A 19783-nucleotide genomic window follows, 5' to 3' on the forward strand; every position below is an offset into this window, starting at 1 on the left:
CTGGACAGCGCTTCCGCTTCCGTAGTTGGCCTATGGATGGGGAGGGTGGGTGGCCCTCCTCAGGCATGCAGGACTTCAACTCCAGGTGACAGCAAAGATGCTCTTACTCTCCGAGGCATTGTGGGATGTTCAACCCTCACTTCAACAGTAACCGAAAGCGCTGTGTACTCTAGACACAGACTGAATGCCCGCTTCACCGACGAAGCAGGCTCCTTTAGAAATCTCAATCTACAGAAAAGAAACGGACTCCCCGACGGCTGAGAAAACTTTCCCAAGCCTCTGGTGCCTGATAAAGTTGGGAGTTTGAACTCCACAGCTGGCTCCAGGATCTGTGCTTTCAACTTGCACTTGATGGAGGACGGGAAAGCAGAACCTGCGGGCATCTTTGAAGAGATGAGAACTTGAGGCGGAACCCGGGTCCCACCGGCAGTCCTGCCCCACCTGACAGGCCCCGGAGTAGGTTCTCAGAGCCAAGGGCGCTTACACAGGTCCTCAAGCCAGCCGTAGGACTCAGTCTCAAAACCTTCGCTTGTGTAGGGTCGTTACGGGAGGGGCGACATGACCCCCCCCCCCAGTCCCCGGGACCATCCGACACCCGCAGGGCTAGGCCCACGCAGGGACCGCTCCCTCGGTAGGTGGCAGCGGCACAGGGTGACGAAGAGGCAGGGCGGGGCCCGCGGCCCAAGAGCGCAGAGTATCAGATTTCTCCCAATGCGCCAATCCTGAACTCCAGGGGATGTGGCCACACCTGGCGGGCGTGGCCAGACGGTGCAAGGGCGGTGGCATCCCGAGCTCGGCGCTGCGCTCCGGGCACCGAGGTGGGCAGGTGCGGGCCTGTGCGGGCCGCGGAGGAGCCCGCGGTTCCCAGCCGCCGAGCCGTCGGGGGACGCCTGTGCTGCGGCGGCCTTGGCTCCTGGGCACCTGCTCCTGGGCGCCGACTGAGGCAAGGTGGGGGCGCCGGCGTCGGCAGGAGGCCCGAGGGACACCTGACGGGTGGGGCCGGGCCCACCGGAGTTGGGAGGGGGAGCTGGCCTGGGGGCCCTGTTCGGTGTCCCGGCCCAGGCTGGGTGCCGGGCACCCTTCTCCGGGCAGCCGTGGGGCGGCACCGGGCCCCTTCTGTCTCACGCTAACTGGAAGCTCTTCCCCTCCGGCAGAAAGAGCTCATTCTCTGCCCCGCCCGCTCCACTGTCGGGCGGAGCGGGCGCACCCCCCACCCTAGCCCCTCCGGTTTTAACTAGCTCCCTCAGTGGCTGGCTCCGGTGGCCCAGGGGCCACTTCCAAGGCCCCGGGCCCCGGTGAGGGTTTTGGGGGAATCGGTATAAGGGCGATCTGGGGTTTGGCGGGTTTGTTTTCCTTTTTCCGAGTGTCTCAGCACGGTCAGGCCTCTCACCGTGGGCCGGGGAGACGTCTGTGAAGTTCCAGGTAGCCGAGCTGGGTGCTGGGGAGGGTGGCGCCAGGTGTGGCAGCTCTGCGGGTGAGGCCCTCCCGGCCTGAAGGGGCTGGAGGCTGTGTGGAGAGTAGGAAAGTCTCCCGCGCCCCAGGAAGGGAGGCCTGAGCCGCCCTGCCTCACTCTGTGGGTCTGAGACGGAAGGTACGGAAGGGAGAAGGCCAAGGGGGTTGCGCAGGGATTGGTGAAGTTGCTAGTTAGATCTGTGTGTCACGCATGACAGCGCAGCCTTGTCATCCACCAACTCCAGAGCGCTGGGAGTTGGAGGTGAGGATGTGAGTAGGGGCTCAGCGCCTACTGCGGGACATGGCTAAAATCCCGGGCGCAGCATTTCAGTTCCCTTCAGGAGGAATGGGAAACTAGGACAGTCCCAACAGCCGCCTGTGAGAACGGCCGAACCGCAGCAGGTCCGGGTCTCAGAAACTGGCCCAGCAGCGGCTGCAGAGGTGGTGGGGTGTTCGTCATGAAGGGCCTGCTCCTGGAACAGGCTGTGAGAGGACAGTTAGTGCCCCAGGGAGCCGAACGTGCCCCTGCCCTCTGCTCACTGGGAGAAGGTGGGTGGTGGCTTTGTCACTCGGAAGGCTTCTGTCTGTCAGAGGCACAGAGCTTTCGTTTTCCTGTGGTGGCCAATGGACACGGCAGGGCGCAGGTTCAGTGGCATGAACCTGAAGTCGGATTTGGGTGCCTTCCTCCCGTTGTGGTGGGTCCTCCTCGGTCCTCGTTGGCTTAGGTTTGATCCCTTCTGTGTGGAAGGGGGAAGCTTAGAGGGCAGGGCACAGTGGCAGGGCTTGCCGCCACCCAGAGGGAAGGTAGGGGCCTCCTTGTCCCTGGGCCTCAGCTACCTCCGCCATCAAAAGGGCTGACAGCACTGCCAGGACCCTGAGGGCGCGATCACCCTGGTGACACTGTAAGCCTGTGTTGATGAGGAGGATGGTGCTGCCGTCCTTCCTCAGAATGGTCTCTGTCCTGGCCACAGCGTTTTAAATAAGTAGGGATCTGCGTGGACAGAGCAGTGCGCATATATGTGGTGTGGCAGTGTCTTCGCTTCCGGGTCTGCGTGTGCCGCAGAGTGGGGCTGCTGCTCCACCGTCGTGGCTGTGGCCGCCAGCCCATGAGTTTGGTTTTGTCAGCCAAAACTCAGATTCCGGCTGTTTTAAGAATCTGGGCTGGTGAGTGGGGATCTCCTGGCGTTCGGAAGGCAGCGGGTTGCAGAGGAGGAAGCAGGGCGGAGGCAGGCTGAGGGCCACTCAAACACGGAGAACCCAGAGCGCAGCTCTTAGTCGCCGTGTCCAGGGGTTGCTCTGCCTCTTGCCTTGCGGTGCAGACTGCTGTCGAGAGCTGCTTGCCTTCATTTTTCTCCTGATGGCCGTGAAGGCGCCTTCAGGTGCAGGGCAGACAAGAGGTGGATCTCATGTGCGGGGCAAACCCTGTGTGAGGACTTACTGGGACTGCAGTGGGACTGCCCAGAGCCCAGTGGCTAGGACACCGGTCTGCAGTCCTCTCCCACGTCTGCCCCTCCCGTGTTTTGACTCTTCTGTGCTCTGGTCTCATCCTCTTCTAGTGAGAGTGGGATCTGGGAGCAGAAGGCAGCACTTGGCATTGGGTATTGACTCCTTTTAAATATTTCTTTTTGAGATAGGTCCTCATGCAACCCAGTCTGCCCTTGATTGCCCAGTCCTCCTGCCTTGTAGTCCCCTTTGCTCGGGTGTCCACTGGCTCCCTGGTTTAATGACTCCGTGTGATGCCCTGAGAAGCACCAGGGCCAAGAGCAAGGCCTCTAGAAGGCTCTCGGCCCAGCTCAGCTGCCTGGCAAGCTGTGCTCTCAGGGAGAGGTTTCAGTTACAGGACTTGGTAATTGGGTCAGAAGGCTCAGGTCCTACCTGGCCAGAAATTGAGTTGCGTTGAGTTCCTTGTATTTGGAGAAAACCTGGCCAGGAAAACAAGTGATGTTAGGCCTCAAGGCGAGGCTCTTCTGAAGATGGTTCGGCTGGCTCAGCTGGACCTGTTTCAGAAGTGTGAGCCTGGAAGGGGCATTCTGGGATGAAGAAGATAGCATTTTCAGCCAGTTTGGATTTCCTCAAGAAGGAACGAGCACGGGCAGAGAACATGAATGACGTTTAGTAATTGACAAAGCGCTTGCACACGGCTGCTAGAACAAATATTTGTGGAATGACTTACTTTTTCCAGTTGTCCATTTCTATCTTAAGGAAAAACAAAATAAGAACATTAAAACACCAGACTACCCCGAGCACACCTGGTCTCATCCAAAAACTCTAACACAATCCCTCAGGCAGACAGTTTTCTATCGAATGACTTTCCCTTCTGGCACTGGACCCACAGGCCTTTGTTTTGGTTCGTGGCTGCTGTAGAATGTTATCTGCAGCGTCCATGTTTCTAGGAGAATCAATTGCAGACTTTACCCAGCCTGGCGCCTGGAACCAGTTGGTTTCCTTCAGTGTCTGTGGGGAGATAAACAGGCCCAGGTGAGGAGGCCAGCTTAGCTGCGGAGGGCTTGACTGTGGCAATGGGATTCGGTTGGCTTAGCTTTCCCAAGCTCACAGAAGCTGTACCTTGGGTGCTGGAGGCCAGCTGGAACTCCTTTTGCTACAAACCAAGGGAAAGGAAGGCTGTGGGGTGATGGACACTCTGCCTGCTCGCCCAGTGAGGACTTTGGCCCCGGAGCCAGGCCTCGCCTGCTCCCTTCGAGTAGCCATGTCACTCGTTTCCATTGTCCTCTTGGAAACACAGTGTGTTTAGCTTCTGGCCCACCTGTCTTCTGGCCCCAAGACTCTCCTGCCCTCTCCTGAGGCAGGACTGGAAAGAACAGTCACCCTCGCCTTGCAGAGCCCCTGGGGAGGCTGTGCCCCTGCAAGGTGACATCACCTCGTTTCTCTGCCTCAGCAGAAGAAATGCGATCGGCTTGCATGATAAGTCCCATTTGGCTGGAGCGTGAAGTATAAATGGCCTCACAGTAAGAATCAAAAGAACCCTTTTGCCTCTTTTCTTTCTCTCTGTCTGGCACAGTTTATTGCCATATTTAATTTCTTTGCTGTAATCCAGTGAAACTGTAGCCGCAGTGTATGGGAACAGAGGCTGGGAAAGTCCCCGGTGCCTGGCCCCAGGCTCCCATTCTCCCATTCTCCCTCCTCCCAGATCATGGCCCTCCACCCTCGAAGAGTCCGGCTGAAGCCCTGGTTGGTGGCCCAGGTGGACAGTGGCCTCTACCCTGGTCTTATCTGGCTACATAGAGATTCCAAACGCTTCCAGATCCCCTGGAAACATGCCACGCGGCACAGCCCCCAACAAGAGGAAGAAAACACCATTTTTAAGGTAAAGAACTTCCTTCTGCCATCTGAGTTGAGCTTTGTTCCAGCTCTCTGAGGCCGTTCTGGGTTTGTTCGATTTCTCTGCTCTGGCTCTCTGGTGCAGCGGATACATACAGTGAGATGTTCAAACCGTGGTCCTCAAGCTCAGTCTATGAGGCTGGAGTCTGTTACGTTCCCTTTGGTGGGAAGATACTCAGTTCATATCCTGGCGGATCAGGGGCAGGGTGTGTGCGTGTGTGTGTGTGTGTGTGTGTGTGTGTGTGTGTGCGTGCGTGTGTGCGTGTGTGCGTGTGTGTGCATGTGTGTGTGTGTGTGCGTGTGTGCGTGCGTGTGTGCGTGCATGCGTGCGTGCGTGTGTGCGTGCGTGCATGTGAGTGCAGGCGCCCTTATGGTCAGAAGATTGGATTCCTGGGAGCTGGCAGATGGTTGTAAGCTGCTTGATGTGGGTGCTGGGAGCCAAGTTACTCAGGTCCTCTGCTAAGCCACCTCTCCAGCCTCATGTTTTTATTCCATCAATATCTTTCTTCCTCCTTTCCCCTTTCTTTTCCTTTCTCCTTTCTCCTCCCCTTTTGTCCCCACTCCTCTTCTTATTTTTTCATTTCTTTTTCATTCCTAAGGATCAAGTCCCAGGCTTTGTGCACACAAAACCTACACATTACCACCAAGCTACATCCCAAGCCCAAATTACGTTCTCTTCAATAACAAGTAATTTCTCCATGGTCTTCACTGTAGCTAAGATGAGATTTAGTCACATAGCGCTTTACTGAATTTCACTGAAACCCAAAGCCTGACTTCAGACAGAGGTTGGTGGGCAGTGGTTGTGGAAGGGTTTTGTGGATACAGTTCAGGAACTGCGTCTTCACTCTACACCAACTTCACCCTTCCATCCCAGGAGTAGCTTTGGTCCCTGCCACTCGCGATGTGCAGTGAGCTTGTCCTCTCTTACTTGCCTGTAAGCTGGAAGGCTGAGCTGTGATCCAGTCCTGACTGCAGGATCAGGGCAAGCCCAGGGCTCTGAGGGAAGCCATCCTGTTGCCCACCTGTGTCAGGTGTGGAGGGGAGAGGCAGAGAGGAAATTTGCCTGAGAGTGCTTTGAAAGTGTGCAAATGAAACACTTACTTTAGGTATGAGCATTATGAAAGAGATAAGGGAAACATCTGTAGACCAGTGCCCACGCCGAGTGCGGGACAAGCTTGCCTAGGCCCCGTCGCAGCCCTCGCAGCCTTGCTCTGGGCCTGAGCTGGCTGTTGAAGTATCTGACCTGTCACACGAAAAGGCTGATTTTGTAAGGCCCGCTCTCGAGGGTGTGAGGAAAGCTTTCACTGGTGTGTCTGTTTATAGAATGCTGTTAGAAGAGAGGATATTCACACAGATCCGACACTGACAAACTTTTGGTGAGATGCAGAAATGAGGCACCAGCCTGGCACCTGTGTTCCCAATGTCACTAACTCTCACAATGACCGAGGCAAGTCTCTCTCCATCCCGTGTTGTAGGTGTAGAAGCCATCAGTGGAGCTAGCTCATCAGTCAGTGCTAGCTCCAGGATTTGAACCCATGTCTCTGACTCCGTTCTGTCCCCGTATGATCTAAGTGGGAAACGAACTGTCCAACCTCAGCTTCTGTAACCACCAACCCCGTGGACAGTCTTGAGCAAAGCATGCCCCATCTGGCCTCCAGTTTTCCCTTTGGTTAGCTGGGGTGGAGCCAGTCTGTCCGCTTCTTAGAATTGTCATGAAAATCAAGTGAAGTGTGGGGAGATATTTGTGAAGTACTATAAAAGTGTGGAGATAGGAACCATTTTAGGAAGAGAAGGAAGGCCTCCACAGTGACCAGCCTCAGGGAGGGGTCTGAACAAGTACAGTTTATACCTCAGTGTTTGCCTACGTGCACCTCACGGCCTTCCCTTTTCAGTCCCGAAGCTGCTTGTAAGGGGTATCACTGTGTCAGCTGAGCTGGCTGAGGATATGGCGGGTCTGAGCAGGAAGCTGGGCCGGGCTGGGGCTCAGTCCAGCTGGGCTGTGAAGGAGCAGGGCCTAAGGGAATCACAGGGAAGCACAGACTTGTTCCAGAATCTGCAGCTGGAGTCAGCCGCCCAGTCAGAGCCAGTGTGAATATGGAGGGTCAGACGAGCTGAGGGCACATAGGGAGGCAGCAGGCAGACAGCCCGGGTAATAGCACGCTTTCCTCTCAGACACAAGGAGCAGCGAACTGAGATTCCCTATGGATCGAGCCAGCCTTGGCCACCCTGGTGCCTGCTAAGCCACCCAGGGCAGCTCAGCGCTGTTGCTATTCTCCATCCTAGACTGCGGAGGAAGCCAAGTCAGAGAAGGTGGCTAGAGAAAGGGAGTCTGAGTCGAAAGAAGGAGAGACTTAATCAACCTTGGACACCGCTGTTCTGCAGGGCGGGATCTCAAAGGAGGGTGCAAACGCTCAGTTTCAGCTTAAACAACAAGCCTGTGCTGTTGTATCATGGTGCATACCTAAAACCCTACTACTCTGGAAGCCAAAGCAGGAGGATTGCTGTGAGTTTTTGAGGCCAGCCTGAGCTATGTAGGGAGAGTCTGTTTCAGAGAGAGAGAGAGAGAGAGAGAGAGAGAGAGAGAGAGAGAGAAGTCCTGTGTGGCAAAAGTTTGGAGAAGTAATCTGCCCTGACAGCCTGAAAAGGTTTAGGTGGTGCTGGTGGTTGGCTCAGAGCCTAAAGGCAGGTGTTGCTCACTATGCCTCCTGCCCTGAGTTCAAGCCCCAGAACCCACATGGCGTGGAAGGATTCCCACTTCTATACACTAAATAAATAAAATGTAATGGAAATTAAACATTTAAGCAGGAGAGTGCTCTTGCCTGAGGAATGGCCCCGATGAGGCCTTCTGCCTTAGGAACAGCCTCTAATGAGGTCTTCTGCGTTAGGGAACATGAAGAAGCTTGCTGCCCAGAGGGCAGATGGCCAGCGGGGAGCCTGGCCAGTCTGGGAGGGGACCTGGAAAGCGGGACTCAGCTGCTCGTCCTGGGACACTCCTGAGGGGCTGGGTCTGTTCCTCAGAGGCTGGTTTCCCTCTTCTCGCGGGGCAGACGACTCCACTCCTCTTGTCTCCATCAGTTCTTTGGCCTCCTATGTTGGGAAAACAGAGAGGAAGCTTCAAAGTGGTTTTTAGGCCTGTAGACCACTGCATGAGGTTTCCAGTGAAGGGGAAGTTTGAAGAACTGGGAAGAAATCCGAGCTGAGTGTGTAACGACTGATGCCCTCAAGTGTGGGAGGGAGAGGCTGCACTCTAAGGCATGCATCCTGGAGGCCTTTTGTTTTGTTTTATTGAATCAAGGTCTCACTATATGGTCCAGGCTGGTCTTGAACACATTCATGATGTTGCCCAGACTGACTCCAGATTCACTGTCCTCCTGGTTTAGCATCTTAAGTCTGGTCTGTCAGCACCACACCTGGCTCCTGAAAGTCTCTGTATCATCTGCAACTGCCTTTTGTGGTACTTTCTGGATGAGCTATTCTTGTTTTAAAAGAGAGCCTGGCAAGGTGGAGCATGCTTCATTTTCATGCCTGCAGAGGAGAAAAGGGCTGCCTAACGCCCTGCAGTACAGTGTTACCCCAGACTTTAGTGTCGGCGTTGTTGTCCAGGCAGGTGCTGGTGCTAAAGCCTGAACTAAAGCTCCCTCCCAAGCTCTGTTTCATACAGCTTGATCTCTCTTTGGTTACCTTGGTTGGTCCTGAGGTCAGTATTATCCGCTGCAATGTCCAGGTTGGTGTTAGGAGCACTAACAGGTGTGCGTGCAAGTGTGTGTGCATGGGAGCACATGTGAGGGGGTGTGTACAGGCTCGGCAGTGGTTCTCCGTATGGTCAGCATTCCCGCTGTCTCCTCCCTCAGGCTTGGGCTGTGGAGACTGGGAAGTACCAGGAAGGGGTGGACGACCCTGACCCGGCTAAGTGGAAGGCTCAGCTCCGCTGTGCTCTCAACAAAAGCAGGGAGTTCAACTTGATGTATGATGGCACCAAGGAAGTGCCCATGAACCCTGTGAAGATCTACCAAGTGTGCGACATCCCCCAGCCCCAGGGCTCTGTCATTAACCCAGGTGAGACCCGAGGCTCATAGGGAGAAAGGAAATCTGGGCTCTCCCTGGGAAGAGCTCCGAGAGCAGACGGTATAAGGAGTTACAGAATGAGGGCTTCAGTAGAAGGTGAATGAGGGCACAGTTCTGCTATAGGACAGCCTCTCTTGGGGTGTGGGGCAGGGGAGAAGGGGGAGCTCTAGAGGGTTTGTTGCCCAAACCTGGCTCTTACCACTGTCCGACTGCTGGACTTGAATTGAGTTATTGGGCATATTGATCCTCTTTCTTTCATATATATATATGTTGTTGTTTTGAGACGGGGTTTCTCTGTGTAGCTTTGGCACTCCTGGACTAGCTTTGTAGACCAGACTGGCCTCAAACTCACAGAGATCCATCTGCCTCTGCTTCCCCGACTGCTTGGATTACAGGTGTGAGCCACTGTGTCCTGCTGAGCCTCTGTCTTTTCAAAGGCTGCTAGTAGAGCCAGTGGCCATGACCTGGCCAGGAATAATACAAAGAGCCGGATAGTCAGGCTTATTGCCCAGTCAGGCCCTGCCATAATGGAGGGGTCGTGGCCCCCTCCTGTGTGATTCACAGAGGAGAAGAGTGAGTATTCGGGGCTCTTAAAAGGGATGCTGACGTGTAGAAAGCCACTGTAAGCCTCTATAGTAATGTGAAGGGATTTCTAAGGCAAGAAAGCAGAGCTTGAGCTTAGACTCTGTGCAAGGAATTACGACTCTCCAGAGCTCGTCAGGGCACATTGAGCCTGAGGAGTCTCTGGTCTGGTGGTGGGTCAGCTGTTGAGATGGTGGTGAAACAATCTGCTTTTCTGTGGGCTCGTGTGTCATGGGTAGGATCCACGGGGTCTGCTCCTTGGGACGAGAAAGATAACGATGTGGATGAAGATGAGGAAGAGGATGAGCTTGATCAGTCACAGCACCACGTCCCCATCCAGGACACCTTCCCCTTCCTGAACATCAATGGTGAGTGGGGTGCTGCACAGGGGTGAGGGGAATCACTGCTCAGGGCTGGGAGGTTGTGGCGGGCTCCCCAGCCAGACTGCTGCTGTGTTGGAAAGCCAGGATCACAGGCAAAAGATCTCTGATGCCTCGGATATTCCAGGGCAGGAGGGTGTATTCTAGTGTTCTAGAGAACCTTCAATTCAAAGAAATAAAAAAGCATAATTCATTCCCGGTGGATGATAAATTTGGGAAGCTTGCTTCAGGGAAGTTATATATCCTGTTTATGGATTGTAGTTAAACTCCCAGTAGTTTTCCTGGTATGAACTCTGAGTCACAGCCTTAGCAGAATTCATTCTGCCATGGAAAACTTGATTCTAGCTGATAGTACCTGCCTCTGGTAGGTTTATCTCTAAGAATCTTCTTTCATCATTTTTATTTTGAAAGCTTTTTGGTAATTTTGTTGGTGTTTAAAAGAAAACTCCCCGGACAGGCAGGCTGTAAATGTTGACAACTGCCAGGAGGAGGAAGATGGGGAAGAGAAAGAGGGAAAGCCATGCTGTTTGGGTTGAGCTGGCATGTAGGCCTTCCTGAAGCCCTAGAAGCCTCATGGCAGCTTTGGAGCAACACCGTCTTGTGTGGACTTGTGCATTCAGTTCTCCAGGAACGAGGCTTGGAGAACCTGGGACCTGCTGTGTAGCAGCGGGGTCTGAGTGCAGACGCCAGGACCCCACTGTGCTCTGGGTTGACCTGCTGAGGCATCCTTACCCCATCTGCGCACTTTACACTGACTGAGCTGGGGGTCAGATGATGTCACTCCTGCCACCTGGCAAATCCAGTGAACGGAGATGCTGCCTTCGGGTCTGGGTGGCTTTTTTAGCTCTTTGTCTGGAGTCAGGAAACGACAGTGTTTGATCACTGCTGCTTTAGTTTTCCTGCCCCTTCCCTCCTTTTCCCCGTGTTTTTTGTTTGTTGGTTTATTTTCTTTTGGAGACAGCGTGCTATGTAGCTCTCTTCCTGGCCTAAACTGGCCATGTAGACCAGGCTGGTGTGGACTCAGAGATCCACCTGCCCCTGCCTCCCAGTGCTGGGGTTAAAGGTGAGTGCCATCACTTCTATGTGGCTTTTGGACCTTTGCAAACAAGTGATGGCTAAAACTTTTATGGGGGCTTCAGAAATGGTTAGGTGGGTAAGGGCATGCACGATAGAATTTATTTCGAAATCATCTGGTTCCAGCTCATTTGCTGCCTCTGGCCTCCTTGGGCACCTGAACTTTGTGCTCACACAGTCCACACAGTTAAAAAACAATGAAAATACATATCTAAAAAGAAAAAAAATCTTTGTGCAGATCTAATCTAGATGGCCTCACTGCACTCTGCTCTGTCACTCAGTGAAGCTGTTAATGCTGGGCGTTTGAGCTGAGTGAGTTGTAGCTGCCTGTGAGCACTGTCTGTGCATGGCACAGACCGAGGGTCATTACAAATCTGAAGCCAGGCTGGTCTAGTGAGAGCCTTTCTCAAGAAACAAAACACAAAAAAATGAAACAAAAAAAAAAAAAAATCAAAACAAGCTGGTTACAGAGAATTGGAAATTCTTGTCTGTCACTCTGTTGCCATTCCTTGGAAAGCTGTGGCCTGTTTCCAGTGTCCTGAGTTCTTATGTTGCAGTAATGCTGTGTTTCCTCAGTTTGAGGCTTCCTTGACTCTCTTTTAGAAAGTTGTAGCATATACATTAAAAGCAGGAATGTAAGATGGTTTCATATTTAATGTAAAGGGTCAAAGAACATTGGCCTCTATGATTTCAGAGTCGTGGAGGAACAGAGGCGGAAGAGGGAGGTGTGTGTGTGTGTGTGTGTGTGTGTGGTGGATAAGCCAGCACTGACGGCAGCAGGAAGTGGAGCTGGGTTCCTTCCCTTGTCTTAGCTCTGTGGTTGAGATTTGTCTGGAATCAGTGCTCCTGCATCTGCGGCTTCCTGGGTGCTGGGACTCCAGGCGTGCACCATCAAGCCTGTCAGGGACTAGGGTTTTCTTTCTTTCTTGAAAAGCTGTAACTGAATCTGGTGAATTAAAGAACCTTTCATGTGGCTTAGAATTTATAATCGTGTAAGCAGATGATCCACTGAAAGGCTTTCTGTGCATCCTATCTCTGAGCCTTGGAGCTCATTAACTGACACAGACAAACTTAGCTAGCTTCTTGGGTATTGTTACTCTCTGGGCAGTCTTTGTTTTAACTTTATGTGTGTCAGCATTTTAACTGCACGTCTGTGTGCCACACGAGGACCTTGTGCTTGTGGGACCACAAGAGGGTGTGGGTCTCCTGGAACTGGACTTACAGTGGTGAACTGGGAATTGAACCTGTATCTTCCGGAACAGCAGCCAGTGCTCTTAACCACTAAGCCATGTATCTAGCCGCCTTCCAATTTAATGTTTTGTTGCATTTTTATTTATTGTGTGTCCCTCTCCCCATGCATGTGGAGGTCACAAGTCAACTTGTAGGAGTCACTTTTCTCCTTGTGTAGATCTGGGGTCTGAACTCAGGTTGTCAGGCTTGGCAGCAAGTTCTTTTACCCAGTGAGATAACTAGCCCCCCCCCCCTTTAAGATGATGACTGTAAAATGCATTTGTCTTAGTAGAGCGTCTGTCCATTGACACGCGCTGAGCCAGTGAAGATGCTTGGCCACCACGTACACACTGCGCAGTGCTCCCTCAGGAAGACATTAGTCCCCACATACACACTGTGCAGTGCTCCCTCAGGAAGACATTAGTCCCCACATACACACTGTGCAGTGCTCCCTCAGGAAGACATTGGTCCCCACGTACACACTGCGCAGTGCTCCCTCAGGAAGACATTAGTCCCCACATACACACTGTGCAGTGCTCCCTCAGGAAGACATTGGTCCCCACGTACACACTGCGCAGTGCTCCCTCAGGAAGACATTAGTCCCCACATACACACTGTGCAGTGCTCCCTCAGGAAGACATTGGTCCCCACGTACACACTGCGCAGTGCTCCCTCAGGAAGACATTAGTCCCCACGTACACACTGCGCAGTGCTCCCTCAGGAAGACATTAGTCCCCACATACACACTGTGCAGTGCTCCCTCAGGAAGACATTGGTCCCCACGTACACACTGCACAGTGCTCCCTCAGGAAGACATTAGTCACTGTGTGCACTGCGCAGTGCTCCCTCAGGAAGACATTAGTCACTGTGTGCACTGCGCAGTGCTCCCTCAGGAAGACATTGGTCTCTGTGTACACACTGCGCAGTGCTCCCTCAGGAAGACATTAGTCCCCACGTACACACTGCGCAGTGCTCCCTTATGATGACATTAGTCACTGTGTGCACTGTGCAGTGCTCCCTCAGGAAGACATTAGTCACTGTACACACTGCGCAGTGCTCCCTCAGGAAGACATTAGTCACTGTGTGCACTGTGCAGTGCTCCCTCAGGAAGACATTAGTCCCCACGTACACACTGCGCAGTGCTCCCTCAGTAAGACATTGGTCACTGTGTGCAATGTGCAGTGCTCCCTCAGGAAGACATTAGTCTCTGTGTGCACACTGTGCAGTGCTCCCTCAGGAAGACATTGGTCACTGTGCATTGTGCAGTGCTCCCTCAGGAAGACATTAGTCTCTGTGTGCACACTGCGCAGTGCTCCCTCAGGAAGATGTTGGGTCACCGTGTACACTGCACAGTGCTCCCTCAGGAAGATGTTGGGTCACTGTGTATAGATTAAGGAGCAGAGCACCTTTCAGTCATGCTGTTCCAACTCAGTTCAGAGAAATCTGCTGGTCTCCTGATCATTACCAATAGCGGGTTTAGAGGGTGAGGTTCTGGGAGAAATGACTGGGAAGCTGCGGTCCCAGTCATGGGAGCTGAGTCATGGGACCTGCGCTGGGCTGGGGATCAGAGCAGGCTCTGGTTCAGCGACTGCTGTCCACCTGCCTCGCTTGTCCTCTGAGCTCAGGTCAGATGCTTTCACAGCACTGTGTGCTCTCTTCCGTCTAGGTTCTCCCATGGCACCAGCCAGCGTGAGCAACTGCAGCGTGGGCAACTGTAGCCCTGAGTCGGTGTGGCCCAAAACAGAGCCTCTGGAGATGGACGTGCCCCAGGCGCCCATCCAGCCCTTCCACAGTTCTCCCGAGCTGTGGATCAGCTCCCTCCCCAGTAAGTGAGCCTTGCTGGGCTTCACCTCGAATTGCTGTCTTTCCTCTTCCTACTGCCTCTGCTCTTTTCTTGAAGTGCAGGGGATCAAACTGGGGCTTCTTGCGTGCTAGGCAGACAGCACCGCGCCCCAGCCCCAGAGCCTCTCTGCCTTATTCGCTGTCTGGAGCAGCCACGTGTCTGCCCTGGTGCGCTCTGCATCATCTTCTGAGCCGTGAGCTGAGTTACTGGGGAAGTAAAGAAATGTTAGTGCATCCTGCCTTGCCTTTGCAGCTGTTCTGATTGGTGAGAGCTGCAAGCTAAGTACTGTTGCTCTCACTTGGGGGTTTAGTGACACCCTCCAATCAAAGCTCTTGATTTTGAGAGCCTTTAGGGACTCTCTGAATTAGCTACACATTGATCCTGATGCAGAATGAACTTTAATGGCCTGTCATCTTCTCACACTCTACATGAGAGGGCATGAGCCTGCAGTCTTGTCCAAGAGGCTGAGCGGCTTTGACAAGGCCGATTGGGTCCGGGACACTGGCCCAGTGAAAATGTATCTCCCGAGAGCCTCCTTTCATAGCGCCCGTGGCAAAGGTTTGGGATGTGGTAACACGTGTGTGTCTCAGAAGGCTGGCTTGGCATTTCTTCTCATTACCCCAGTTGCTTTAAAAAGCGAGATGCAGGGCCTTGGGTGTAGCTCAGCCACTCGAATGCTTGCCTGTGACACAGGAACCCCTGGGTGTGATTCCCAGCACTAAATAAGACCGGGTAAGGTGGCACACACCTGTAACTCCGGCACCCAGGAACTGGAGGCAGAAGGATCAGGAGTTCAAGACCATCCCTTATGACATGGGGAGTTCCAGCTTAGTCTGGGTTACATGAGACCCTGTGACCTGCGCTCTGAAGGCACTATTGGCGTGCTCATCGCCTGTCCGTTTGATAAGCACAGCCCATGCTGCACGGCACAGCAGCTACTCGCCACATGTGACTGCTAATTTAAATAATGGAGAGCCAGTAAGTCCTTGGTCACGTTAGTCACACATGCAGCAAGTGGTCGCCCATACTGGAGGGACAGTCTTGCCATTCCCCTTCAAACCTTGCCAGTGTGTCTTTGCTTTGGTGTGACCTGGGCACTGGGGACCACCAGTGAGTGTGGGGAGGTAGATTCTAGCCCGAGGTGTGGCAGCTGAGCGGAGAGTACAGCTGGGCCTTCCGCTCTGCTGCCAGCAGCCCTTTAGTGTGACCAGCCCGGAGAGTGCGGGTGTCTCGCTTTCCTGCGGGAGGGTGACTGTGGCAGCAGCCTTCCCGAAAGCTGGCTGGCGGCCTTGGTGGACTCAGGGGGTTAGGGTTAGGGTTAGGGTTAGGTTAGGGCTGAACAGATGGAGCAGAGCAGCAGACTCACTTGTCTGTCACTTGTAGTGACCGACCTGGACATCAAGTTCCAGTACCGTGGGAAGGAGTACGGGCAAACCATGACGGTGAGCAACCCGCAGGGCTGCCGGCTCTTCTATGGGGACCTGGGCCCCATGCCTGACCAGGAGGAGCTCTTCGGTCCTGTCAGCCTGGAGCAGGTCAAGTTCCCAGGTCCAGAGCACATCACCAACGAGAAGCAGAAGCTGTTCACCAGTAAGCTGTTGGATGTCATGGACAGGGGGTTGATCCTGGAGGTCAGCGGACACGCCATTTACGCCATCAGGCTGTGCCAGTGCAAAGTGTACTGGTCGGGGCCATGTGCCCCTTCGCTTGCTGCTCCTAACCTGATTGAGAGGCAGAAGAAGGTCAAGCTGTTTTGTCTGGAAACATTCCTGAGCGGTGAGTGTGACTTGAGATGATTGATCCTGAGAGATGCCCTGGGATGCTTTTCTCCTTTCTCCTCCTCCTCTCCCTGCTCCTGCTCCCTTCCCACCTAAGCCTTCCTGACATAGCAGAGAGTCAAGGGAGAAGGGAATCTTGGTTCTAATGAGGACCAGGACTCACAAAGGGAGGTGAGCTCCACAGCTGTCAGCATGGAAGGTGTCTCGAGGTTGGGTATGGTCTTTCAGGCAGGGAAACAGTCCTGGAATGCCACCCTCCCCAAATGTTAGGTTGCCTTTCACTTTGGAAGGTGACCTTGTTTGTCATAGTCCACAAAACTCACACTCTTCTTTCAGGAAGTATTCGAGTGGTTAACTTAAGGAGGCAAGTGTTGAAAAAGCATTGCGATGTAGATTTACAGTGTGGTTTGAATCCCAAGTCTATATCCTCACTATCCATTACAAGCCTCCGCAGTGACAAATTGTATTTTTTGTCGCTCAGCTTGGTCCTGCTGGTCGTGGGTGTCTGGTGAGCATGCCAGTGTGACTGGTATGACCAAGGAGTTACTGAATTTTAATTAATTGAAAGTCAATAGCCACATGTGGATTATAGCTATGGTGTTGGGCTGCATGAAAGATGACATTACTGACAAGGCTAGAGAGCAGTCCAGGAATGCTTGTCCATCTTCCACAGAGCTCATTGCCCACCAGAAAGGACAGATAGAGAAGCAGCCACCCTTTGAGATCTACTTATGCTTTGGGGAAGAGTGGCCAGATGGGAAGCCCCTGGAGAGGAAGCTCATCTTGGTTCAGGTGAGGAGACAATATCATGACAGCAACTTTGTTTCTGCTGGCGCTTAAGCCCCTGGTCTGGGTCCTGGGTGAGCATCCATTGGCTAGTGTGTATTTGAATGCCCTTAGTGAGACAGCAGACTTAAGCTTTGCACAGTGGGACTATGCTGGACAACATATTCTTAACATGGGTGAACAGTTTAATGGGCACTTTAGCTCTAAGTCTCCTACCGATGTTAGGGTCTTGCTAAAGTTTTATGACACATAACATTTTGCATCTCTTATACAAAGTTTTGGCTGTGTTTGTAAGCTGTAACTATGTTCTGGGAGTGGAAGCAAGTCCGCTTGGGGTTGTACATGGAGTTACGCATAGAGACAGTCATGGATGTCATTGACCCACAGTTTGGATAAATAAGCAGCCATCTAGTTAGGAAGGATGCTGCATCCGGGTTCCTTTCCTTGAATCAACCAGCTTCTAAGGTGAACTCTGACTAGTGAAGATACAGCCTTTCACTAATAAGGGCAGGGAGGCTGTAGTGCTTCTCAGAGCCTCAGTGGTTTTTAATCAATGTTGAGGCTTCTCCTGCTACTTAAAAATGCCTGTGTTTCACATGCTTTTGCCTTAACAGGTCATTCCAGTGGTGGCTCGCATGATCTATGAGATGTTTTCTGGTGATTTCACCCGGTCCTTTGACAGTGGCAGCGTCCGCCTGCAAATCTCCACTCCAGACATCAAAGATAACATCGTTGCGCAGCTCAAGCAGCTGTACCGCATCCTCCAAACCCAGGAGAGCTGGCAGCCCATGCAGCCTGCCCCTAGCATGCAGCTGCCCCCTGCGCTGCCTGCCCAGTGATCCTGACGCCATGTCTTTTCTACTCTCTCTTTTTATATTGTACATATATTTTTTTTATTCAGTTAACCAACCTTTAAATCTCCTTTCTTTAGCATCATCAGAAGTCTGCGACTTCTAAATATGCTTGGTTTTAAAAATTGCTCTAATTTATCACTATATCGTCCCTCTGCGGGGTTCCTTTTAGGTCCTCCATGGGTGGTGTAGGAGATTTGATTTGGAAGTTTAGACACCAGGATTGTAGTTGCAGCTGTGCTTTCAAGGTGACTCTGGAGCAACTCATTAACTTAAGGGCAGCAGATGTATTACTTGTAAATAAATAAGGTTTAGAATGATGCCCAGAATTGCATTCTGCCCTAAAACTCTGACAATTATTTTCCTCTACTCGGATAAGACAAAACTGCCTGGAACAGGACCCTTCTTCATTGTTCTTAGACAACATTTTTCCCCCTTCTTGCTTTCATCAAAGTTCCTTAAGCACTGATCTGTCCTGACTTGAGCTCTGTTTGACCTGTTCTGCTAGTACAGTCAGCTGGCTCCCTGCTGGAGGAAGTCAGAGGGAGAGGAGCTGATTGGTTGCTTAGGAACCAGCCTTGATATCTAAATAGAAATGGTGCCAAGGTCTGAAAGTCACCCGACCTGTGGAGTAAAAGCAAGTATCAAAGGGGACGCTGGTGACACAGAAAGCCTAGGAATTGCATGAAAGAATGGTCACCTTGTCACCACCCCATCTGTGGGCGGAGGAGTGCATAAGTCCATGGTAGACTCAAGGCAGAAGTTCTCCTTACTCTCATTTTCTTCTCTGTAGAGGACAGAGGGAATTGGGCATCTAGAATATACTCTGGTGACAAAAGAGACAGTTCTTGTTTAGAGACTTCCAAGTCTTCCTGACAATTGGATTTTTCCAATTGCAAAAATGAGGTGTTCATGTTAAAGGTCTAGACAGTACTGTTCTGGGAAAGGCTCAAACCTGCTTATGTCACTTGCTGTGAGCAATGGAGAAAAACAGTGAAGGACACTGCTGTTGTGTCTCATGAAGTGTCTGCCCCGGCCCCTCTCATAATTTGAATTCCAAAACTCAGATGAAAAACAAGATGTTTATCTCTGGTTACAGGCCCAAATCCTCTTCAACACCGATGTCTATTTGTTTCACGTCACAGGAACTATGCTTGCGTGTGTAGTGTGCTGCCCTCGACTTCTCCTCTTCCAGCCACTGAAAGTTGGGATGGGTTTAGACTCTAAAAGCTCAACCTAACCCTGGGTGACAGGGAATCTTGCTTAGGATGTTAATGCTTTGGTTTAAAGTTCCCAGATTATTAAAAGCAGGACCAAGAGAAATCTGGGTGAGTTAAGAAAGGCAGGTGTCTCTGTGAATAAGAACAAAGTATAATTGTATACACATAGGCATAGGATGAAAATGTCAAGAGTATGCTTTGAATGCTAATTAAAAAATTTTCTTAAAGAGAAGTTTAAGTGAAAGTTTAAAAGTTGGGCTTTTGTAGAGCAGGAACCCTGCAAGGCATAAGGATGTCATTCTTTTGGAGGAATGTGGTGACATCATTTTGTGAGGAAGTGCGGGAGTCTTGATGTGTGGCTGCTCCATGGCATGTGTGAGCTCAGTTAAAATAACTCATTATAGGCAAAGTAGGACAGCTGTGGAATAGGGCCATTCCCTCTTCCTTCTGTGAAATGTCAACAGGCTCCTGGGGAACGAACTGGTGAAGAACACTGAAAAATCTGCTCTGAGGTGCTGTGAACTGAATGTTTAGTATGTGACTGTAATCAACAGTTGACTGATAGGTCAGGATGGATGGTTTGTGTGGTCCTAACTAGACAGTCCAGTTTCTTGTCATGATTCTTTTACAGAATGCTGAGAGAGTACATCACATGCACGGATCTTCTCTGATTATCTTCAGTAAGCTTTCTGTTTTTGATATATACCATGTATCCTCCATTTTCAGCTCGAAAAAAGGAGGGGCTCCTGACTCTTGAACTCACTCCATAGTTGTCTTTGCCTTCATCTCAAGACTCAGAAAGGTGGATTTTTCCCTGTTCCTCCTTTTCCTTACTGTGCACTCCAGATTAACTCAAACTTAAAAAGAACCCACTACAGGTAAACTGGGAAGGCAAATGTTGAATCTGGTCTCCTTCCCACAATTCCCTGGTTATTCCAAAAGTATCTTAAACTTTCAGAATAACTGTCCTTTGTAAATTGCTCAGCATCTGTGTCCTGCTTGACTGCCAACTTGGAAAGTGAAAACTGTCTTAGATTTACTGCCAGGTCTTTAGCATTGTCTCATAGAGCGTGTTCTAACATATATGTGCTGTAATGAATGAACGAAGTCTTCCAATTTGGAGATTTATTACTAACTAGCATGGGAATATAAAATAAATTTGGGGAGGAAAAATGTAAGGCTA

General features: G+C 51.8%; 1 protein-coding gene across 4 annotated transcripts; it reads left to right on the top strand.

Moving 5' to 3' along the window:
• The first annotated feature begins 807 nt into the window (after window positions 1-807).
• On the top strand, window positions 808-19778 carry Irf6 (interferon regulatory factor 6). 4 transcript variants are annotated; one of them, XM_021645451.2, is made up of 8 exons: window positions 808-948; window positions 4601-4777; window positions 8643-8847; window positions 9678-9806; window positions 13789-13947; window positions 15349-15741; window positions 16417-16535; window positions 17144-19778. In XM_021645451.2, exons 2-8 carry the CDS (start codon window positions 4604-4606, stop codon window positions 17366-17368), a joined length of 1404 nt encoding a protein of 467 aa, XP_021501126.1. In that variant the 5' UTR covers window positions 808-948; window positions 4601-4603; the 3' UTR covers window positions 17369-19778. The 4 variants fall into 4 exon arrangements, with proteins under 4 accessions (XP_021501126.1, XP_021501127.1, XP_021501128.1 ...); XM_021645452.2 differs by having other exon boundaries at window positions 814-943; XM_021645453.2 differs by lacking the exon at window positions 808-948 and adding an exon at window positions 1294-1422.
• The last annotated feature ends 5 nt before the right edge of the window (window positions 19779-19783 follow it).

The sequence above is a fragment of the Meriones unguiculatus genome, chromosome 11, assembly GCF_030254825.1.
Source record: "Meriones unguiculatus strain TT.TT164.6M chromosome 11, Bangor_MerUng_6.1, whole genome shotgun sequence".
NCBI lineage: Eukaryota > Metazoa > Chordata > Mammalia > Rodentia > Muridae > Meriones > Meriones unguiculatus.